At 30.7% G+C, this 18818-nt stretch overlaps 1 protein-coding gene and 1 non-coding gene across 2 annotated transcripts; one reads left to right on the forward strand and one right to left on the reverse strand.

The window, feature by feature from the left end:
* Window positions 1-7560: 7560 nt before the first annotated feature.
* On the forward strand, window positions 7561-16860 carry TSK (tetratricopeptide repeat (TPR)-containing protein). Its single transcript, XM_078994056.1, has 19 exons — window positions 7561-7866; window positions 8117-8914; window positions 9006-9182; window positions 9342-9433; window positions 9622-9720; window positions 9983-10410; window positions 10888-10934; window positions 11027-11272; window positions 11839-11974; window positions 12070-12189; window positions 12363-12463; window positions 12566-12689; window positions 14168-14280; window positions 14527-14638; window positions 15315-15419; window positions 15502-15568; window positions 15646-15766; window positions 15853-16026; window positions 16138-16860. Exons 1-19 carry the CDS (start codon window positions 7594-7596, stop codon window positions 16771-16773), a joined length of 3969 nt encoding a protein of 1322 aa, XP_078850182.1. The 5' UTR covers window positions 7561-7593; the 3' UTR covers window positions 16774-16860.
* A 1884-nt stretch (window positions 16861-18744) lies between these two features.
* TRNAI-UAU (transfer RNA isoleucine (anticodon UAU)) lies at window positions 18745-18818 on the reverse strand. The gene has a single exon. It is a non-coding gene; the product is annotated as a tRNA-Ile (tRNA).

Here is an 18818-nt window from a genome sequence, read left to right on the forward strand (position 1 = left end):
CATGTGATTATATGAATCTAATCACATATGATTTATGTGGACATAATGCATTTTTTCTTTGTTGATTCAATAGTTATTCTCATGTATTTTATCACATGTGATTTTATGTATAATCGTATGTGATTAAGTACATGAGCATAACTATTGAATCGAGAAGGAAAAAAATGAATCTTGTCCACCTCAAATCATATGTGATTAATTACACAAAAGCAGTTATTCAGTCGAAACTGCAAAAATAAAAATTGTCTACATAATTCATATATGATTAAATACATATAATCACATGTGACTATATGTATCCAATCATATATGATTTATGTGGATGAGATTCATTGTCACATTCTCGATTCAATAATTGTTATTTGTCCACTGTAATCATATGTGATCAAATACATATAATCATATATGATTATATGTATCAAGTCACATATGATTTATATGGAAAAAAAATAATGATGTCTATATAAATCATATGTGATTAGATACATATAATCACATATGATTATATACACAAGAACAACTATTCAATCGAGAACACAAAGATAAATATTGTCCACATATATCATATGTGATTAAATGCATATAATCACATGTAATTATATATATCTAATCACATGTGATTATATATATATATATATATATATATATATATATATTCACATATAATCACGTGTAATTATATGTATCTAATCACATATGATTTACATGGATATATTCATTTTTGCATTCTCGATTCACTAGCTTTTCATGTGTATTTAATCACATGTGATTATATGTGTTTAATGACCTATAAATCATATATGATTCAATACATATACACACATGTGACTCGATACATATAATCACATGATATTATATACACGAGAAAAACTAATGAATTAAAAACACAATAACAAATCTTTGTAGGTGGAGGAGGGGATGGTGGCGGCGGGTGGTGGAGGTGGGGTGGTGGTGGTGTGTGGTGATGGGTGGTGGTGGGTGGGTGGGTGGTTGCAAGTGATAGTGATAGTAATGGGTGGTGGTGATGGTGGTACTGGGTGGGTGGTGATGATGGTGGGTGGTGGGTGGTGGTGATGGGTAGTGATGAGTGGTGGTGGCGGGTGGTGCTTGGTGGTGGTGGGTGGTGTGTGGTGATGGGTGGTTGGTAGTGGTTGGTGGTGGTGGGTAGTTATGGATGGTGGGTGGTGGTGATGGTGGGTAGTGATGAGTGGTGGTGGCGGGTGGTAGTTATGGTGGGTGGGTGGTGGGTAGTGACGGGTGATGGGTAGTTATGGGTGTTAGGTAGTGGTTGTTGTTGGTGGCGGCGGGCGGTGGTGATAGGTGGTGGAGGTGGGTGGTGGGTAGTGATAGGTGGTGGGTGGTGGTGGTTAGTGATAGATGGTGGTGGGTAATGATGAGTGGTGGTTGGTGGTGGTGGGTAGTGATGAGTGGTGGTGGTTATGGTGGGTGGGTGGTGGGTAGTTATGGGTGTTAGGTAGTGGTTGTTGGTGGTGGTAGTGGGGGGTGGTGATGGGTGGTGGAGGTGGGTGGTGATGGTGGTTGTGGCGGGTGGTAGTTGTTGTTGGTGGTGGTGGTGGGTAGTAATGGGTGGTGTTTGGTGGTGGTGGTTTGTGATAGGTGGTGGTGGGTAGTGATGGGTGGTGGTGGTGGGTGGTGGTAATGGGTGGTAGGTAGTGATTGTAGGTGGTGGTGGGAAGCGGTGGTGATGGGTGGTGGGTGGTTGGTGGTGGGTAATATGGGTGGTAGTTGGTGGTGGTGGGTAGTGATGAGTGCTGGTGGCGGGTGGTGGTGGTGGGTGGTGGTTATGGTGGGTAGTTATGGGTGGTAGGTAGTGGTTGTTGGTGGTGGTAATGGGTGGTGTAGGTGGGTGGTCGTGGTTGGGTGGTGGTGGTGGCGGGTGGTGGTTGTGGGTGGTGGTGGTGGTAATGGGTGGTAAGTAGTGGTTGTGGGTGGTGGTGGCAGGCGGTGGTGATGGGTGGTGGAGGTGGGTGGTGGTGGCAAGTGGTGGTGGTTGGGTGGTGATAGAGGTAGGTGGTGATGGTGGTTGCGGGTGGTGGTGGTGGTGGTGATGGTGGGGGGTAATGATGGGTGGTGGGTGGTGGTGGGTGGTGTTGGTTGGGTGGTGAGTGGTGTTAGTTAGTGGGTTTTTTAACTGTTTGTAACTATTTTTTTATTTATATAAATATTATTTTATAATTTTAATTAAAAATTGTATGGTCCAAATTTGTTCTCAAATGTTCTCGCGGGGAAAATGTTCTCGATTGAACGTTTCCTATATATATATATATATATATATATATATATATATATATATATATATATATATATATATATATATATATATATATATGTTATTTTCCACGTAAGAATCAATCAACCATTTTTTCTAAACATGGACTACAAAGTATTATTTAAAATATGTACACGATTTCTGTTAGCTTTTTTTAATAAGAAGGGCCATTTATGTTATAATTTTTTTAACATAGAGTATTTTGCAGTTTTGTTTCGCTTCTTGTAATACAAGAATCATTTTAGGTTATTTTTTAAATAAATCGGTCATTTTTTTAAACATGTGTTGTATGTGAAATTTTATTTTACTTTATGGAACAAACGAGGACCATTTATGGGCAATTTTTTCTTTAATAAACAACCACCAATTTTGATCAATTAAGAAATAATGCACAAATGTTGTTTATAGTGTTTTTCATTTAATTATATAAATTTTCCTTTTTTGTATAAATCTTATCAATATACTATTCTTTTTATGTAATTAATTCATTATATAATTCAACTAAATTGTTTTTTATTCATAATAATGACAACATGAATTGTGACTCTAATTAGTGAACCAGGTATACCATATGAAGATTTCACTTTGAAAGTTTGTGTCATCAACTTATGAACCCTTATATTGGTCTATAACAAAGACAATTTTTTTTCCTATTGAATTGATTTTCTTTATATTAATTCTATTTTTTTCCCTTTATTCAAATTTATATTGCATTGCAAAAAAAATAGAATTTTATAAAATATATACAAATACAAAATGTTGATCGAATATTCAAAACATGTGTTGTTGTAGTTTGAATTAATTATTATATAATTATATACTTATAAACAAATCATCTATCTTTATAAAGTAATAAAAAATTTCTTATCATCGGTGAATAATTACCTTATAATTTATTTATATTTTTTTTCTTTCTCATCCGTGGTGTTCACAGGTTATAACCTAGTAAATAAATAAAATTGGCTTAAGACGTTAAACTCTTTTTTTTAACTACCACATTATTCATTTATGAACAATGAATATCACAGTTTGGCTTACTATATTACACTATTTTTCCACTCATGTCTTAATCATTTATAAATATTAGGTTTTATGTTGATACAGATACAATAGTTTGAGTGGACAAAATATACAAATAGAAATAATGGAAGAATGTTATGGAAAAAGATAGTCGAGTGATACAATTACGTTTTATTCAATTATGATTATAATTGTATTGGATTCGGTCTTAGCATATTTATTTATGATTATAGTGTTAGTATATTCATTTATGACTTGTGTAGTATATTTGTATGAATTTGGTCCCTAGTATATTCATTTTTGAACAAATTAATATAACTTTATTCACGTGTGTGTGTATATATATATATATATATATATATATATATATATATATATATATATATATATATATATATATATATATATATATGAATTTTTCATATTATAGTAAAACACTAATTTCATAAAATTATAAAATCATATTATGTTTTTATAATCATATATGAGTGAAATCACACATAAATCAAATGGTAGAAGGAAAACGTGTTGAGGTTTCTATTTTGAAAGAAAAATAATAATAAAATTATTTTTACAATCTTTTTAAAAAAAAGAAAAAAAATCAATTATTTTTTGGTAACAACATCCATAGATTTCAGAAAGTATAATTTAATTTTATATAACTGATGTACATGTTAATGTCTAGTGATATTCAATATGCCCAAAAACTTGTACATGACATGTTATATCATATAATATGACATAATAACTAGTAATAGCCTCTAGATGAAAGATCTTGTATGTTCAAGAATCATATTAAAATTATATTGCTAATTAACATATGATACTAATGGGTCAAACTAACAACTTGATACAATCGATTATTTATTAGAAATCGATTTTAATAAACATTCAATAAACTCTTATAATTAAATTCGAAATTATTTATTTCTAGGAAATAATATATTTTCATTAGCAAGTAAGATTACATAATTCATATGGTATGAAATAATAAGTCATGCTCAACATTTTGGACTAGATACATTCTTTTGTCTTTTACCAAAAAGGTAAAGTTTATATATTATAAACTTGGTTTATAAAATATAAATCTCATGGTTTTATTTTATATCTTAAAATCCGAAAATTGAGAGAAAGAAAGAAGGTATGGACTTTTGATTAGTTTAATAAAAAATGAAGGGTTTCTTTCACACGGGGGCACCATGTCTTAGGGGCATGGGTTGTCTTAAACGCTTAAGACCATTTGTGTTAATATATACAATTTATGAGGCTTACATTTGGATTGCTTCTCTTACCACTCAAAAGCTTAACATGTATAGGAGTATGCATTCTCTCACAGTTTTGGTTCATACATGAAGATTACTTGTTCTTATACTCTTTTGAAGTTCATATTGGTTATAAACTCCAAGCTTAAGATATTAAGAGTTTTCTTACAAGGCTAGCATCTTAAATCAAGTTGAAAGCTTGTTGGTGTCTCTAAAATTTATCATTCTTCATCAACTTTCAAGCCTACCAAAATGATCCAAAGAACTACAAAGGTTGTGGTTTATTTATCTTGTTTTTTGGTTTGTTTGTTTTCTTTCCAAACTTTGCAAGATGATCCTTGCTGGGTTATAAACCTGTTTTATGTTATTCAAATCATCAAGTCTTTTGTTGCAAAATATTATGTTTTTGAACTAGTTTTGAATAAAAACCCCGTTGCAAAATATTATGTTTTTGAACTAGTTTTGAATAAAAACCCAACACTAGAAACATTATTTTCTTTAAATAATAAATTTCCCTAACTAAATAAACGACTTGATTATATTTATTAATAATAAATATTAAATATGTGCCAATTTGCTAAAAGTGTGACTCTCTATGATCATATATTATTGACAAACATCATTCTAAAATGATTGTTGAGCATATAGATCTAACACGAGTTTCCTACATGAGGAATGATAAAAATAAAAGAGAAAATTTTATATATATCCTTATTAAACGACTAAATATCGTATTTGTCCGACCTAAACTCTAAATATCATATTTACCGTTATTAATGTTTTAAAATATCAAATTTGTCCAAATATAATTTTTTTTTAAAAATAATTTTTACTATTTAATAATCCTTTTCTGTAATTTTACATTATTATTATTGTCAAAGACACTGTATGGACAATAATGCCCTTACCAGTTAAACGATACTCCTGCCCTGCCGCACATTTTCTCTTGCAAACAACCATTCATAATAGTTAATTGTAATTCCTCCATATTCCTATTTACATTCTCTCCATCATAGTTCATGCTTTTGCTCATTTTTTACTAAATGTTTACTAAGCTAATAAGCATCAGGTAATTATGATTACTATTATTTATGTTTGTGTGTGATCATAAACCCCATGTTGCAAGACTGTATATCTAAATTGAAAATATTAAAACTATTTGGTAATGCTTTTGAAAATATTAATCTTTACCAAGCTAATAAGCATTAGGTAAACATAATTCCTAATATTAACAAATAGTCAGGTTTGTTTGCTTATATCAACTCAAGTTGTCCAGAACTAACAAGACACTTCACTGTCTCTTGGGTTGCCTCACTTTAGTTCCTCCGCCACTGCTAAAAAATGCATGTAACATTAGTAACAAACTCATTAGTTTAAAATGAAAAGTCAATATGCACAATGAAGTCTAATGATTTCGAATTTATAACTTGTTCAACATATATAAATTCCAATTATTGTCAACAAACAGAGCTTGAACCATAGAATCAAGCATGTTTTGAATGCATGCTCCCTGTAGCAAATTACTTTAATCTAGCTACCAATATTGGCAATACTATGAAATTGAAATTAAGCTTGTGATTTGGAGTCTTGGCCTAAACAAAGGGCATACATTGAAAGGGAATTGTGAAATTAATACATAGGTATCAACAATTCGAGATTCTTTATGCATAAGTGTTGATTTCGTTGCCAAAAAGAATGAGATATAACGAAGGGGAACATTACCTTAAGCTTATTAATGATTGCAAGAAGAAAATGGCGAGATGCAAGAAGGAAGATGGTTAGATGGCGATAGGTGAACAATCATGAGAATGGTGGCTTTAGGAAGAAGATGATGGTTGATAAAACCTAGTGTAAAAGATCCTATGATTTAGATTGGAAGGGTATTATGGACCATTTACTTTTTTTTTTCTTTTTCTAGATTTAGTGGTTTAAAATTATAAAAAATGACTATTAAATAATAAAAAATATAAAAAAAACTGATTTGGGTAAATTTGATATTTTAAAATATTAAGAAGGACAAATATGATATTTATAGTTTAGGGGTAAATACGATATTTAGACGTTTGATAAGGGTATATACGAAAATGTCCCAAAATAAAAGTTGTCACAGGAAACGCCATGCCATTTGTCGTTTTGTTGAATCCATTTGAGGTGATATCCAATTCCATTTAGCATTGTAAGTTCTCCACCCATGTTATGTTCGACTACTACAATACTTATTTCGTGTATAGATCAACCAATTGCATCACCTATTCAAAAACCTATTTATTATATTACAAATAGGCGTCCGATTAAAATATGTTTGGAACTTTCATCGTTGAAATTTCTCCTTCATTCACCCAATTGTGATTAAGGACTATCTCAATCTATTTGGAAGTTTGCATTTGTATAACAGATTACACACAACTTTCTTTCAAATACTCCGTAGATCAGAAATATTTCTTTAGTTATTCGTAAATACTTTAGAATGTTCCTATCAGTCAAGAAGAAGAGGTTTTATGCGTACATGTTATGAAAATGGATATAAGGATAAGGGGACCCTCTAATTTGCTATGTTAACCGGTTATGAAAGCAAAACCAATTAAAAGCTATAATGAAAAATATTGACAAATGTAAAACATTAATGGACATTAAAAAAACTTAAAGTAAATTTTACCAAAAAAAATTACAAATTTAAAGGATTTTATGACATTTTTCCTAATAAATAAAAAAAGTAAGATTCACTTGACATCTAATCATGTTATTCATGGACCAAAATCATCCAACAACAAAATAATGACTAAATTGCAAGGCAAAGTTTTTTAGGACGAAATCCAAAAACTAATTAAACTTATGGACCAAAAATGTTATTTTCTCCTATTATTAGTTCATTTTCAATTTCACGAGATTCTTCCTAAATTTGTTTACCAAATTTGGGCAATATTGTTTTGGCGGGAAAACCCAAATGATATACGAAAAGCACCAAAAACGCTAGCGTGAAAAGGATAATCAATCAAATTCTCTGTTGGCTTTTTTGCGATCATGAAGAAAGAAGACGCTCAACTGAGCACAGCGAAGCGAGCATACAGGAACGCATCCGAAGAAGGGAATCGACAGGAAGAGGCAAGATGGGCAAATGTAATCGGAGATATTTTCAAGAACAGAGGAGAGTACGTCGAGGCTTTGCGTTGGTTTCGACTCGATTACGAGGTTTCAATCAAGTATCTGCCGGAGAAACAGTTGCTCCCCACATGTCAAGCTCTTGGTGAAGTCTATCTTCGTCTTCAGCATTTCAAAGATGCCCTAATTTACCAGGTGCTTCACATAATCTACAACTTGATTTTAATTTCCTCATGTATTATTCATTTTGTCCATATTTTTAGTATTCTAGTTTCCATTTGCAAGTTTATGGAATCAATTAACTGTTTTGGGTCTGAATTTCATGTTTAGCTGGATTATTGAATAGATCACAATCGCGTGGGACCAAAACTACGATTAACCCTAGTTGTAAATTAACACTTCCTCATTTTCATGACTTTGTATCCCATGGGTGTTCTGTTGACAGAAAAAACATTTGGAGCTTGCAAAGGATTCGAATGACGTGATTGAGCAACAACGAGCAACCACCCAACTTGGTCGAACATACTATGAAATGTTCTTAAAATCTGATAGTGATCATAGCTCCCTCCGAAATGCCAAAAAGTATTTCATTTCTGCCATGAAACTTGCTCAAACTCTCAAGGAGAATCCACATTCCAACAAGTATACCTTTCTAAAAGAATACATTGATGCCCACAATAACATAGGTATGGTTGAAATGGATCTTGATAACTTGGAAGAAGCAGAAAAGATTCTCACGAAGGGATTACAGATTTGTGATGAAGAAGAGGTGGTTGAGAATGATGATGGACGCACAAGGCTCCATCACAACCTTGGTAATGTTTACATGGAATTGAGGAAATGGGACAAAGCTAGAAAGCACATTGAGAAGGATATTGTGATTTGTAAGAATATTGGTCATTGTCAAGGGGAAGCAAAGGGATATATAAACCTTGGTGAATTACATTACAGGGTACAGAAATATGAAGAAGCAACTCTTTGTTATCAAAAGGCAATGAAGTTAGCAAAATCTATGGATGATGAACATGCTTTGGCTAATCAAGTTGACCAGAATATAGAAATAGTAAAAGAAGCAACAAAGGTAATGGAGGATTTAAAAACTGAAGAACAGAATCTCAAGAAGTTGACAAGAAACATGGTGTTAGCTAGAGGCACATCAGGTGAAAGGAAGTGTTTGTTACAACAAAATGCATCTCTTGATTGCCTTATTGAGAAATCAAGCATGATTTTTGCATGGAAAAAGGTATGAAATCACTAACTTGTTAGAAAGTTTAATCTTTTTTTAATTCTTTGACAACAAGATTCATGTTCTTGATTTTGGGTTTTTGTGATAGCATTGTGAGTTTGCCAAAAAGAAGAAAAAAGTAGCAAATGAACTCTGTGACAAAGAGAAGTTAGGTGATTCCTATCTAGTTATTGGAGAGTCTTATCAAAAGCTGAGGAACTTCAGTAAAGCCCAAAAATGGTACTCTAAAAGTTGGGAAACATACAAGTCAATTGGCAACATGGAGGTATATATGATCAACTTATTCTATGAATCTGATTTACTATAATATAGAAAGTATCAAAGAGTTTATTTGTGTATTATAGGATTCTACTCTTGATAATTTCTATGACATTGTAGTTTTGATTTTTTCTGGATTCTTATTTAGAGCTGATTGTTTTTTCAGGGACAAGCATTAGCAAAGATTAATCTTGGTGATGTTTTGGACTCAGTTGGAAAATGGGCAAATGCTTTGGATGCATTTAGTGAAGGATACAGGCAAATGCTTCCATTCTTATTGTTATCTGTTATTATTCACTGATATTAATGTTGATAAACTACATGGCTCTTGATAATTCTAAATAAAAAGAATTCCATATTCAACATATGTTAAACATTTCATTAAAACAAGAGCAAATTAAACAATACAAAAAGATGATATAAAAAACTATTCTTCTTTCTTGCAGCATTGCTCTTCAAGCTAACCTAATTTCTGTCCAGCTGTCTGCACTTGAGAACATGCATTATAGTTACATGATCAGATTTGATAATGCTGAAGAGGCCAGGTAATTATAGTTAAATTTTTTTGTTTTAAAACATACAAACCTTATTTTAATTAGGTCATTTTAATAATATATAATTTCCATACTTGATTAATTATTTAAGTCATGTTGTCAGAAATAAATCTGTAGAATGTTTTCTGATATGATATATTGCAAAACTCAACAACTATCTTCTTCATTCTTTCATGTATTTCAACTTGAACAACTCCATGTATTAAATTTCATTAATTTCATCAAAAAATCTGAGCTATTTGCTCCATTGTAGGAGGCTGCAGTTACAAATAGACGAATTAAAGAACTCAAACAGTGATCTTGAACCATTAAACATTCCAAAAGACTGTTGCTCTGAGACTGATACAGAGGGAGATGATGATGATGATATATCATTAATGAAGTCTGATTCTGATATGAACTTTTCACCAAAATTAAACACATCAAAATCATATGGAATTGAGGATTTATCAGATGATGAGGTCCCTTTGGTTTCTTTTCTTCATCAATCTAAATCAAAAGCTTCCAAAGTAACAAAACCTTCTGCTTCTACCAAATCAAAGTCAACCTGTAGTCAAACAGTTAACAGAAAACGGGGTCGATTAGTTCTTTCTGATGATGAAGATGAAAATAAGGAAGTGGGGTGTTCTCAAAGAAGAGTTCATGAGTATCCAGAAGAACATGTTGCCACATCTAATGAATGTGAGTTACTATTTGTATATTATAGCATCCTAATTTTATTTAATTCAGTTTTCTACTTAAATAATCTAATTGTACTTTCAGTTGCACACTTATTAAGACATTATACTTTGGAAAATCTACTGAGTTTTGGAAGTGAATGTTTATAAGTATTTTGTTATAATTGGGAAGATATTTTGAAGGGCAATGTTGTAAATTGTAATAGGAAGAAACAAATCAACAAAAGTATATTGCTATTCCTTGCATTTAACTCTTTTTAGTATATTAAGAGTAAGACACCCTGCTTTTCATCTTATATTCTTGTTACATTATTATATGTTTAATTGTTTTCTTATCAAGGCATTGTATTTATAAAAAAGCTACTCGATTATATTATTGTACTTGAATTTTTCTAATCAAGACATTATTTTATGAAAATCTATCTTTATATTTCACTTGAAATTTAGTGTGAAAAAACTGATTTTGTTTGATCAATTTCAGTCAAGAGTGGGCAGGATCTAAGTAGTTATCATGTTCATGAATATCAGGTAAAAATTCATTGATCAAAAGTCAAAAGTCAAAAGTCAAAACTATGTTTCTATTTCTTTGTTGACAAGTGTTTTTGTTTGATTTTTGTCAGGATATGTCACCAGTTGCTTCAAAGTGTGCAATTAGTGTAAATCTTGAAGAAAGCACTTCTTCCCATAAAGGAAAAAGTTCAAAAGTAGCTACACAAACTTTCATATCCTCAAAGGGAAATGAATCTTTCAATGATTCCCATTTTGGTGTTAATGGTGTCAGATGTGATTCTGGAGTTTCTGAAAATATCTGCCAAAAAAATGCTCCTTCTGGCCCATTTTTTGATGCTTGTGATGATCATAATTGTGTGAGTGTATATGATATTTTCTCATACTCATTTTCATATTTCATTATTTCTAGTACTAAATACTAAATACTCATATTGACTTTTTAACTTATTGACTTCTTGAAAAGTCAATAAAGCTAAAACAAGTGTTTGGGTATAGAAAAAAACAACTGTTTGTTTAGTCTTTGAAAAGGAGATTTCAAAAGTCACAATTTCTTACTTCTTGAAACAACTTATGACTTATTAGGTTTACAAAGTAGATATAAAAAGACAAAATTAAGCCAAACACTTTTTAACTTATTGACTTTTGCAACTATAAAAGCTAAATCCAAACACTTTTTTAAAAACTCCTTTTCCCACCTTCATAAGTCAATAAAGTCCTTTTTAACTTCAAAATGAAATCCCAAACACCCTCTAAATATAATAGAAATAGAATATCTTCTTTTTGACTTAATGAGCTAAATGGGTTAAACAAAAAATCTTTCTTAGCGTGAAAACTGCTTGTTGGAATGTAAGGGTAAAATGGTCATTTACTCAATATTCTAATGCTTGATTTTTTTTTTTTTTTTTCCATTTTTTGTTTGTAGAAACATATGATATTCAAAGTTGAGGATGATTTTGTACACATAGAATCAAGCTCATGTAAGCTAAGCATTGAAAATATGAAGGTTGAAGTCGCATGTTTATACTTTTTAAAACTCATAAAGGAGAATAGGTCTAAAGGTACACATTCTCATTTGTTCTTTAAAATATAAATTCCTTTTTTCATTCTTTATATAAAAAAAATGTCAATATTAATCTATATTATATCATTGTAGGGCTTTTGCCAATGATTAAACATCTCAAATGTGGGGGAGAAGTTTTAGAATCTTTGGATTCATTGAATATTCCAAAGGATTACATGTCTGGGAAATGCTGGATTGAAGCCTCTATTGATCGTATGTTTTCTTGATTTAAATCTTTTAACTATTTACGAATTTGCCCTCATCTAATTTCCTCTTCCATTTCCCCAATTATGCCTTCATGTTCTCAATACTTTCTTTTATATACAACACTTAATGAGACTTTCCCATTAAGTCCTAACTATTTACAAATTTGCCCTTTTTTGTAGGTTGGGTACCTAAGCGCTTGGTCAAACTTTATGTTGACTGTTGTAGTGATATATCTGAACCTCCTAATCTGAAATTACTTAAGAAGCTGTATAATTTAGAGGTAAAAGGTTGATGTTTTTTTTATTACATTAAAAAATGTTGGGAGTTTTTATAGAAAAATAAAAAAAGTTTTATAATTTGTAACAAAGATGTTGAATTTCAGGTATCAGAGGATGAGATTGTTGTCTCTGATTGTGAATTGCAAGATATATCAGCAGCTCCATTGCTAAATGCCTTAAATTCACATAAGACAATTGCACTACTAAATCTTTCCCACAATTTGTTAGGTAATAATACTTTTTATTTATTTACTATTTTAATTTATAAATTATGCTTGAAAAATAATTTTTTGAGTAAATTACTGAAATCGTCCCTGTGGTTTGGTCAAAATTGCACGTTTGGTCCCTAACATTTTTTTTGCACTCGGATCGTCCCTGTGGTTTGATTTTGTTGCGTTTTTCGTCCCCATGGTTTGGTAAAAAATGCATGTTTGGTCCCTAACTTTATGTATGTAAGGGACGAAAAATGCAACAAAATCAAACCACAGGGACGAAAAACGCAACAAAATCAAACCACAGGGGCGATCCGAGTGCAAAAAAAATGTTAGGGACCAAACGTGCAATTTTGACCAAACCACAGGGATGATTTCAGTAATTTACTCTAATTTTTTATGTTTGTAATGTTCTTATCTCTAGTTAAATGCAAGGAATAGCAATATATTTTCATTGATTTGTTTGTATTGCATCATACTTTTTTTTTTTTTTTTCCTATTACATCATTGTACTCTATGAGATCAATCTAATTACAGAAATGCCATCCAAACGATAGGATTAATCTCATAAAAGGCCTTATATTTTGTGTTTTTTCCGAATTAAACCTGATCTTTATTTTTTTCATGAAAAAGAACTTGTATTTTTTCTGAAAAAAAACCTTCAACCTTCTAAATGTTTCCAAATAGGGTTAATCTCAAAAAAGACCTTGTATTTTGTGTTTTTTCAGGATTAAACCTCAACTTTATTTTTTTTCCTGAAAAAGACCTTGCATTTTTTTTTTTTTCATTTTTTCCCATCCGGCCCTTTTAGTCATTTTTTTTTTCCAAAAAAATTGTAAAACGTGAGTGTTTTTTCAAGAAAAACTAAAAAAGTGGAGGGTTTATTTGAAAGCGTTTAGAAGGCTGAGGGTTATTTTTTTGGGAAAAAAAATACAAAGTTGAGTGCTTTTTTGGAAAAAATGAAAAAATACAAGGTCTTTTTCAGGCAAAAATTAAATTTGAGGTTTAATCCGGAAAAAATATTAGGTCTTTTTTGAGATTAACCCTTCCAAATAATTCCTCAACTTTTTTTTTTTTTTGTTTTCCCTGAAAAACCCTCACAGTTTACAACTTTTTTTGGAGAAAAATGACTAAAAGGGTCGGACTGAAAAAAAATGAAAAAATGCAAGGTCTTCTTCATGAAAATAAAATAAAGCTGAGGTTTAATCCGGAAAAAAAACCACAAAATAAAAGTTCTCTTATGAGATTAACCCTAAATGATAATGTCCTAATTAAAAAAAAAACAAAATAACAATGAATTTTCAAAGTAGAATACCTTGATAAGAAAAAAACTATAAGTACAATGCTTTAATAGAAAGAAATGAAAGTAGAATGCTGGAATACACAAATAAATGAAAAATATATTGCTATTTCTTTTGTATTTATCACTTCATAGTACTACAAATTTCTTTTTATACATTTTTTTTTTAAAAAAAAGAAAAAATATATTTTCAGGAAATGAAAGTATGGAGAAACTAAAACAAGTATTTATGTCATCAAGTCAAAAGTATGGTGGTTTGGTTTTGGATTTACACTGCAATCGCTTTGGTCCAACTGCCCTATTCCAGGTTTATTCATCCCTTTTAATTTTAATTTTAATTTTTTTAATGAATAATTAGAGTATTAAATGTGATGACAAAAATAATAATCTAACTTTTAGGAGGATATAAGCATGTTAATACATTTGGCTATGTTTTTAGATCCTACCCTTTTAACCCATTAGAGGTCAAATGTTTATGTGACCCAAATTTTGGTAAATGAGACAAAAATGCCCCTGTAATAGTAAAAGCTGATTTATTTTATAAAACTTACAGATTTGTGAATGCCCTGTGCTATTGTCACGTTTGGAAGTGCTTAATATATCTGGGAATCGATTAACTGATGGATGTGCTTCTTACCTTTCTACAATCTTACAAAATTGCAAAGGTGAGATACTTATTTTAATATTTATTAAAATTATCATTTTCACAGCATGATAAATATCATTAAATGAAAATCGAATTTTTTTTCATGGTATTCGAGCTTTTATTCAACTTTATTTTTTGCCTGAAAAAGACCTTGTATTTTTTTCAGAAAAAAAAAACCCCTCAACTTTGTCCTTTTTTTTCCCGAAAAAACCCTCAACTTTCTAACTGCTTCCAAATAATCCCTCAAGTTTTTTAGTTTTTTTAGGAAAAATCCTCACATTTTACAAATTTTTTTGGAAGAAAATGACTAAAAGGCCAGATCGAAAAAAGTGAAAAAATACAAGGACTTTTTCAGACAAAAAATAAATTTGAGGAAAAAACACAAAATATAAGGTCTTTTATGAGAATAACCTTTTTTTTTTTTGGAAAAAATGACTAAAAGGGCCAGATCGGAAAAGTCAAAAAGTTTTTCGAACAAAAAATAAATTTGAGGTTTATTTTGGAAAAAACACAAAATATAAGGTTTTTTACGAGATTAACCCAAAAATCTATCCAATTATAGCATACTACTTATTTTATTATTATTATTATTAGGAAATTATATTTTGAAAAATGTATCCAATCATAATAAACAAATCAATTAAAGCATGCTGTTATTTCCATCACTTATGTAACATAATCTTTTTACTTTTCAGCTCTTTACAGCTTAAATATACAGCGATGTTCTATCACATCAAGAACAATTCAAAAAGTCACTGATTCCCTTCATTCCAGTTTCATTCTTTCAGAATTATTCATAGGTACTTGAATTTTAAATTCATTGATAAATAATTCATTTCATGTTTATGTTCATATATCCAACTTTCTACCATTGAATAACAGGCTACAACACCTCCATATCTGGAAATGCCATACTAAATCTATTGGACAAACTCTCCACTCTTAACAGGTGGGCCCTCTTTCTTTTCTTTTTTCCATCAACTGTTTTTTCAGATAAATTTATTTATTTATTTATTTATTTTACAGTTTCTCTCAGCTAAATTTAAATGGCATAAAGCTAAACAAGAACGCAGTTGATAGCCTCTGTAAGCTTGTTAAAACATCAGGCTTGTCTGATTTGATGATTGGAGATACAAGTATTGGATCTGTAAGCCATCTTTTTTTTTTTTTTTTTTTTTTAAATATCATCATACTTTCTTTCTTATTAACATATTATATATTTGATTGGTGAAGGAGAGAGCTATAGAGTTGATGGATTCATGGAATAACGAGAATCGGGAATTAATAAAGCTTGATTTATCATGTTGTTTGCTGACATCAGATTACGTCATCAAACTCCAAACCAATCCTTCTTGGATCAATGGTGTTCTTGAGTTAAATCTCGCACATAATCCTCTCATGCAAGAGGTTAGATTTCACTAAACAACTTTATAATCTTATTACATTATACTTCTTATAATTGAAAAAAAAAAACATATCTATTTTTTTTAAGATTCTTTACATAAATAACAAATGTAGGGTGCAACTGCTTTAGCATCAGTACTCAAGAACCCCAATTGTTGCTTAAAAGCACTTAATTTAACCAAATGTCAACTCAGCCTTGTTGGAATACTCACTATTCTTCAAGCTTTATCCCACAACACATCCTCCATAGAGGAAATCAACTTATCCGAAAATGCCACTCCACACGAGTTACAAGATCCCGATTCCACGGTCAAACCGGACCACGAAAAAGTCAACAAAAGTCAACACGAGCTCTTCTCGGTCAACGCCGATTTCACCGATCTTGAAGTCGCAGATAGCGAAGACGAAATAGACGATCCAAAAGTCAAAGTCAACACGAGTTCCTCACGGTCAGTGCCGTCGAGTCATGATGGGAGTTGCGTGAGTTTGTGTGAAAATGATCTGTTGAAGTCAAAGTCAAAGTCAATGTTTGTTCAAGCGCTTGCGTATGCGGTTTCTATGGCGAAAGGGGTTCGGGTGCTTGATCTAAGTGGGAATGGGTTGGAGGAAGTGGGAGATATGTTGTATGGTGGTTGGTCAACGGATTCGAGGGGGGGTTTGACTAAAAAGCATGTTGAGGGAAGTATACTTCATTTCTCGGTTGATCCGTATCAATGTTGCAACAATGAATCATGTTGCAAAAGGTTTTGATTATTTAGATGTTTTTTTTATATATAATTAAATGTGTGAAATTAGTTTATATGATTGTTTATATAACAATGCTTTATGTTTTTCTAAGCTTATGCGTTTCAAGTTCCTTTTTAAAGGAAATAAGTATAAAGAGAAAAAATAAAACCGTGTTGTATAAGTTGGTAAAAGGTGATTTTTTTTTTCTGTTTTTTGGTATAAATTGATATATTTTATGTTTTAAAATGAATTGTGATCGTGTGTTTAATCTAAAATCCGTTTTATAATATAAATTCATAAAGAAAAGATAAAACATCATTTACCACATTGTTGTACAGATGTAATATTTATAATTTTTCAGAATAAAGAGGATTGATCTATATCTTGAAATATATTTATTTGAAACAAACATTTTCGTCTTATCTTTTAAATATTAAATCTCAATAGACTTTTGAACTAATAATACTTAATTTGTTAATTAAAATATGATATTAATTTTTAGAAGAGATCAACTAAAATAATAATAATTTATTTAAACTTGAAGATGATAACAATTTTTTTTTTTTAATAAAATAACAAACAAGTCTAGAATAGGGCGTTGCAAATAGAAAAAAATAAGTACAATTCGAACGGACATTCTGTTTTTAGAAAAAAAACTAGATATTTAAAAGACCACAAATATATAGTGGTTCATTCTTAAGTTTAATTATTATATTTTTGTTAAATACCCCGTACTTAAAACTCTTGAACTTGAAACTATGATTTGAATTTTTGGAACAAATTTGGCAACAATAATTTCTAAAAAGTTTAATGTTTTGAAAAGATAATGCTATTTGAACTTATTTTTTTTAAGTGAGTATAGGGGTGTTTCACTTTTCTACTTAGAAATGTAAAAAAATGGGTTTTCTTCCAATGATAATGCTTGTGTTGTGAAAAACCCACTTTGCTCTAGTACCAACTGGTGTTGATGATCAAACTCAAACAATAAGTTAGTTTAGTGTAGAATTTAAATGACAAAATATATAAAAAAACAATAAATATGAACAAAAAAAATAACAATATGAATAAGAACATTGTTGTATTATGATAACTTGAGGAAGAACAATTTAGACAATAGAAAAAAACCTATTCCCTAAGAAGCTATTTATATGAGAACATTCTAGGGCATCTGAGGGACAAGTATTCCCTAAAATGCTATTTATATGATAACATTCTATGTTTAAAACTAGTTTTTATAGAATTTACTTATTGAAACTCAATAAGAGTTGTTTTATTAGAGAGCAAGTGTTGATCTTCAAGTGTAGGGGTTGAAATTTCACAATGGGAAGATCTAAAATAAGTTGTTCGAGAGGTGAGGTTGTATAATAATCAACTAGATATGTGTTATTGAGATCTTAATATGCAAGGTTTTTATTATGTTTTTATAGCGAGAAAGTACATCAAATCTCAAATCTTTGAAGTTCGAAAATAATTCTACATATTGGAATTAAAATTAAACATCATGAGTTAGCATGTGCTCTTGGATCGAATTCCTACTACACTCAATTTGGAATAAAAAATAATGATGTACAATACAAGTATATAATCCATTGATTATTACTTTTAATGTTTGTGATGTTGTTTCTTGATTTTGTATAAAGTAGCGATTTGATGAAATATGACGAATCTTGTTTCCACTTCCACCTCATATACAATTCATTGTGCGGATGTTGCAAGTCTCGATAAGAATCAAAAAGTCCGCTTTAATAATTTACCGGCCTTAAGTTATATCCTTATATGTATTATAATAATTACTTTGGTTTTTCCGTGAACAAAAGCCTAATAAAGATAGATTTTTTAAAGACAGTTATGTGTTGCTTGTTAAAAGAAATCAACAAACAAAAAGGCCATAAATCAAAACTTAACATAGATTAAATATAGCATAATGTACAGGCTGCTTGCAACAAGAACTCTGAAAACGAAATATACTTATAAAGAAAACTTGAAAACTTACAGTGGTCCCGGCGGGGCTCGAACCCGCGACCTTCGGCTCATAAGACCAACGCTCTAACCAACTGAGCTACGGGACC

The sequence above is a fragment of the Lactuca saligna genome, chromosome 1 (assembly GCF_052625555.1).
Source record: "Lactuca saligna cultivar CGN05327 chromosome 1, ASM5262555v1, whole genome shotgun sequence".
Classification (NCBI taxonomy): Eukaryota; Viridiplantae; Streptophyta; class Magnoliopsida; order Asterales; family Asteraceae; genus Lactuca; species Lactuca saligna.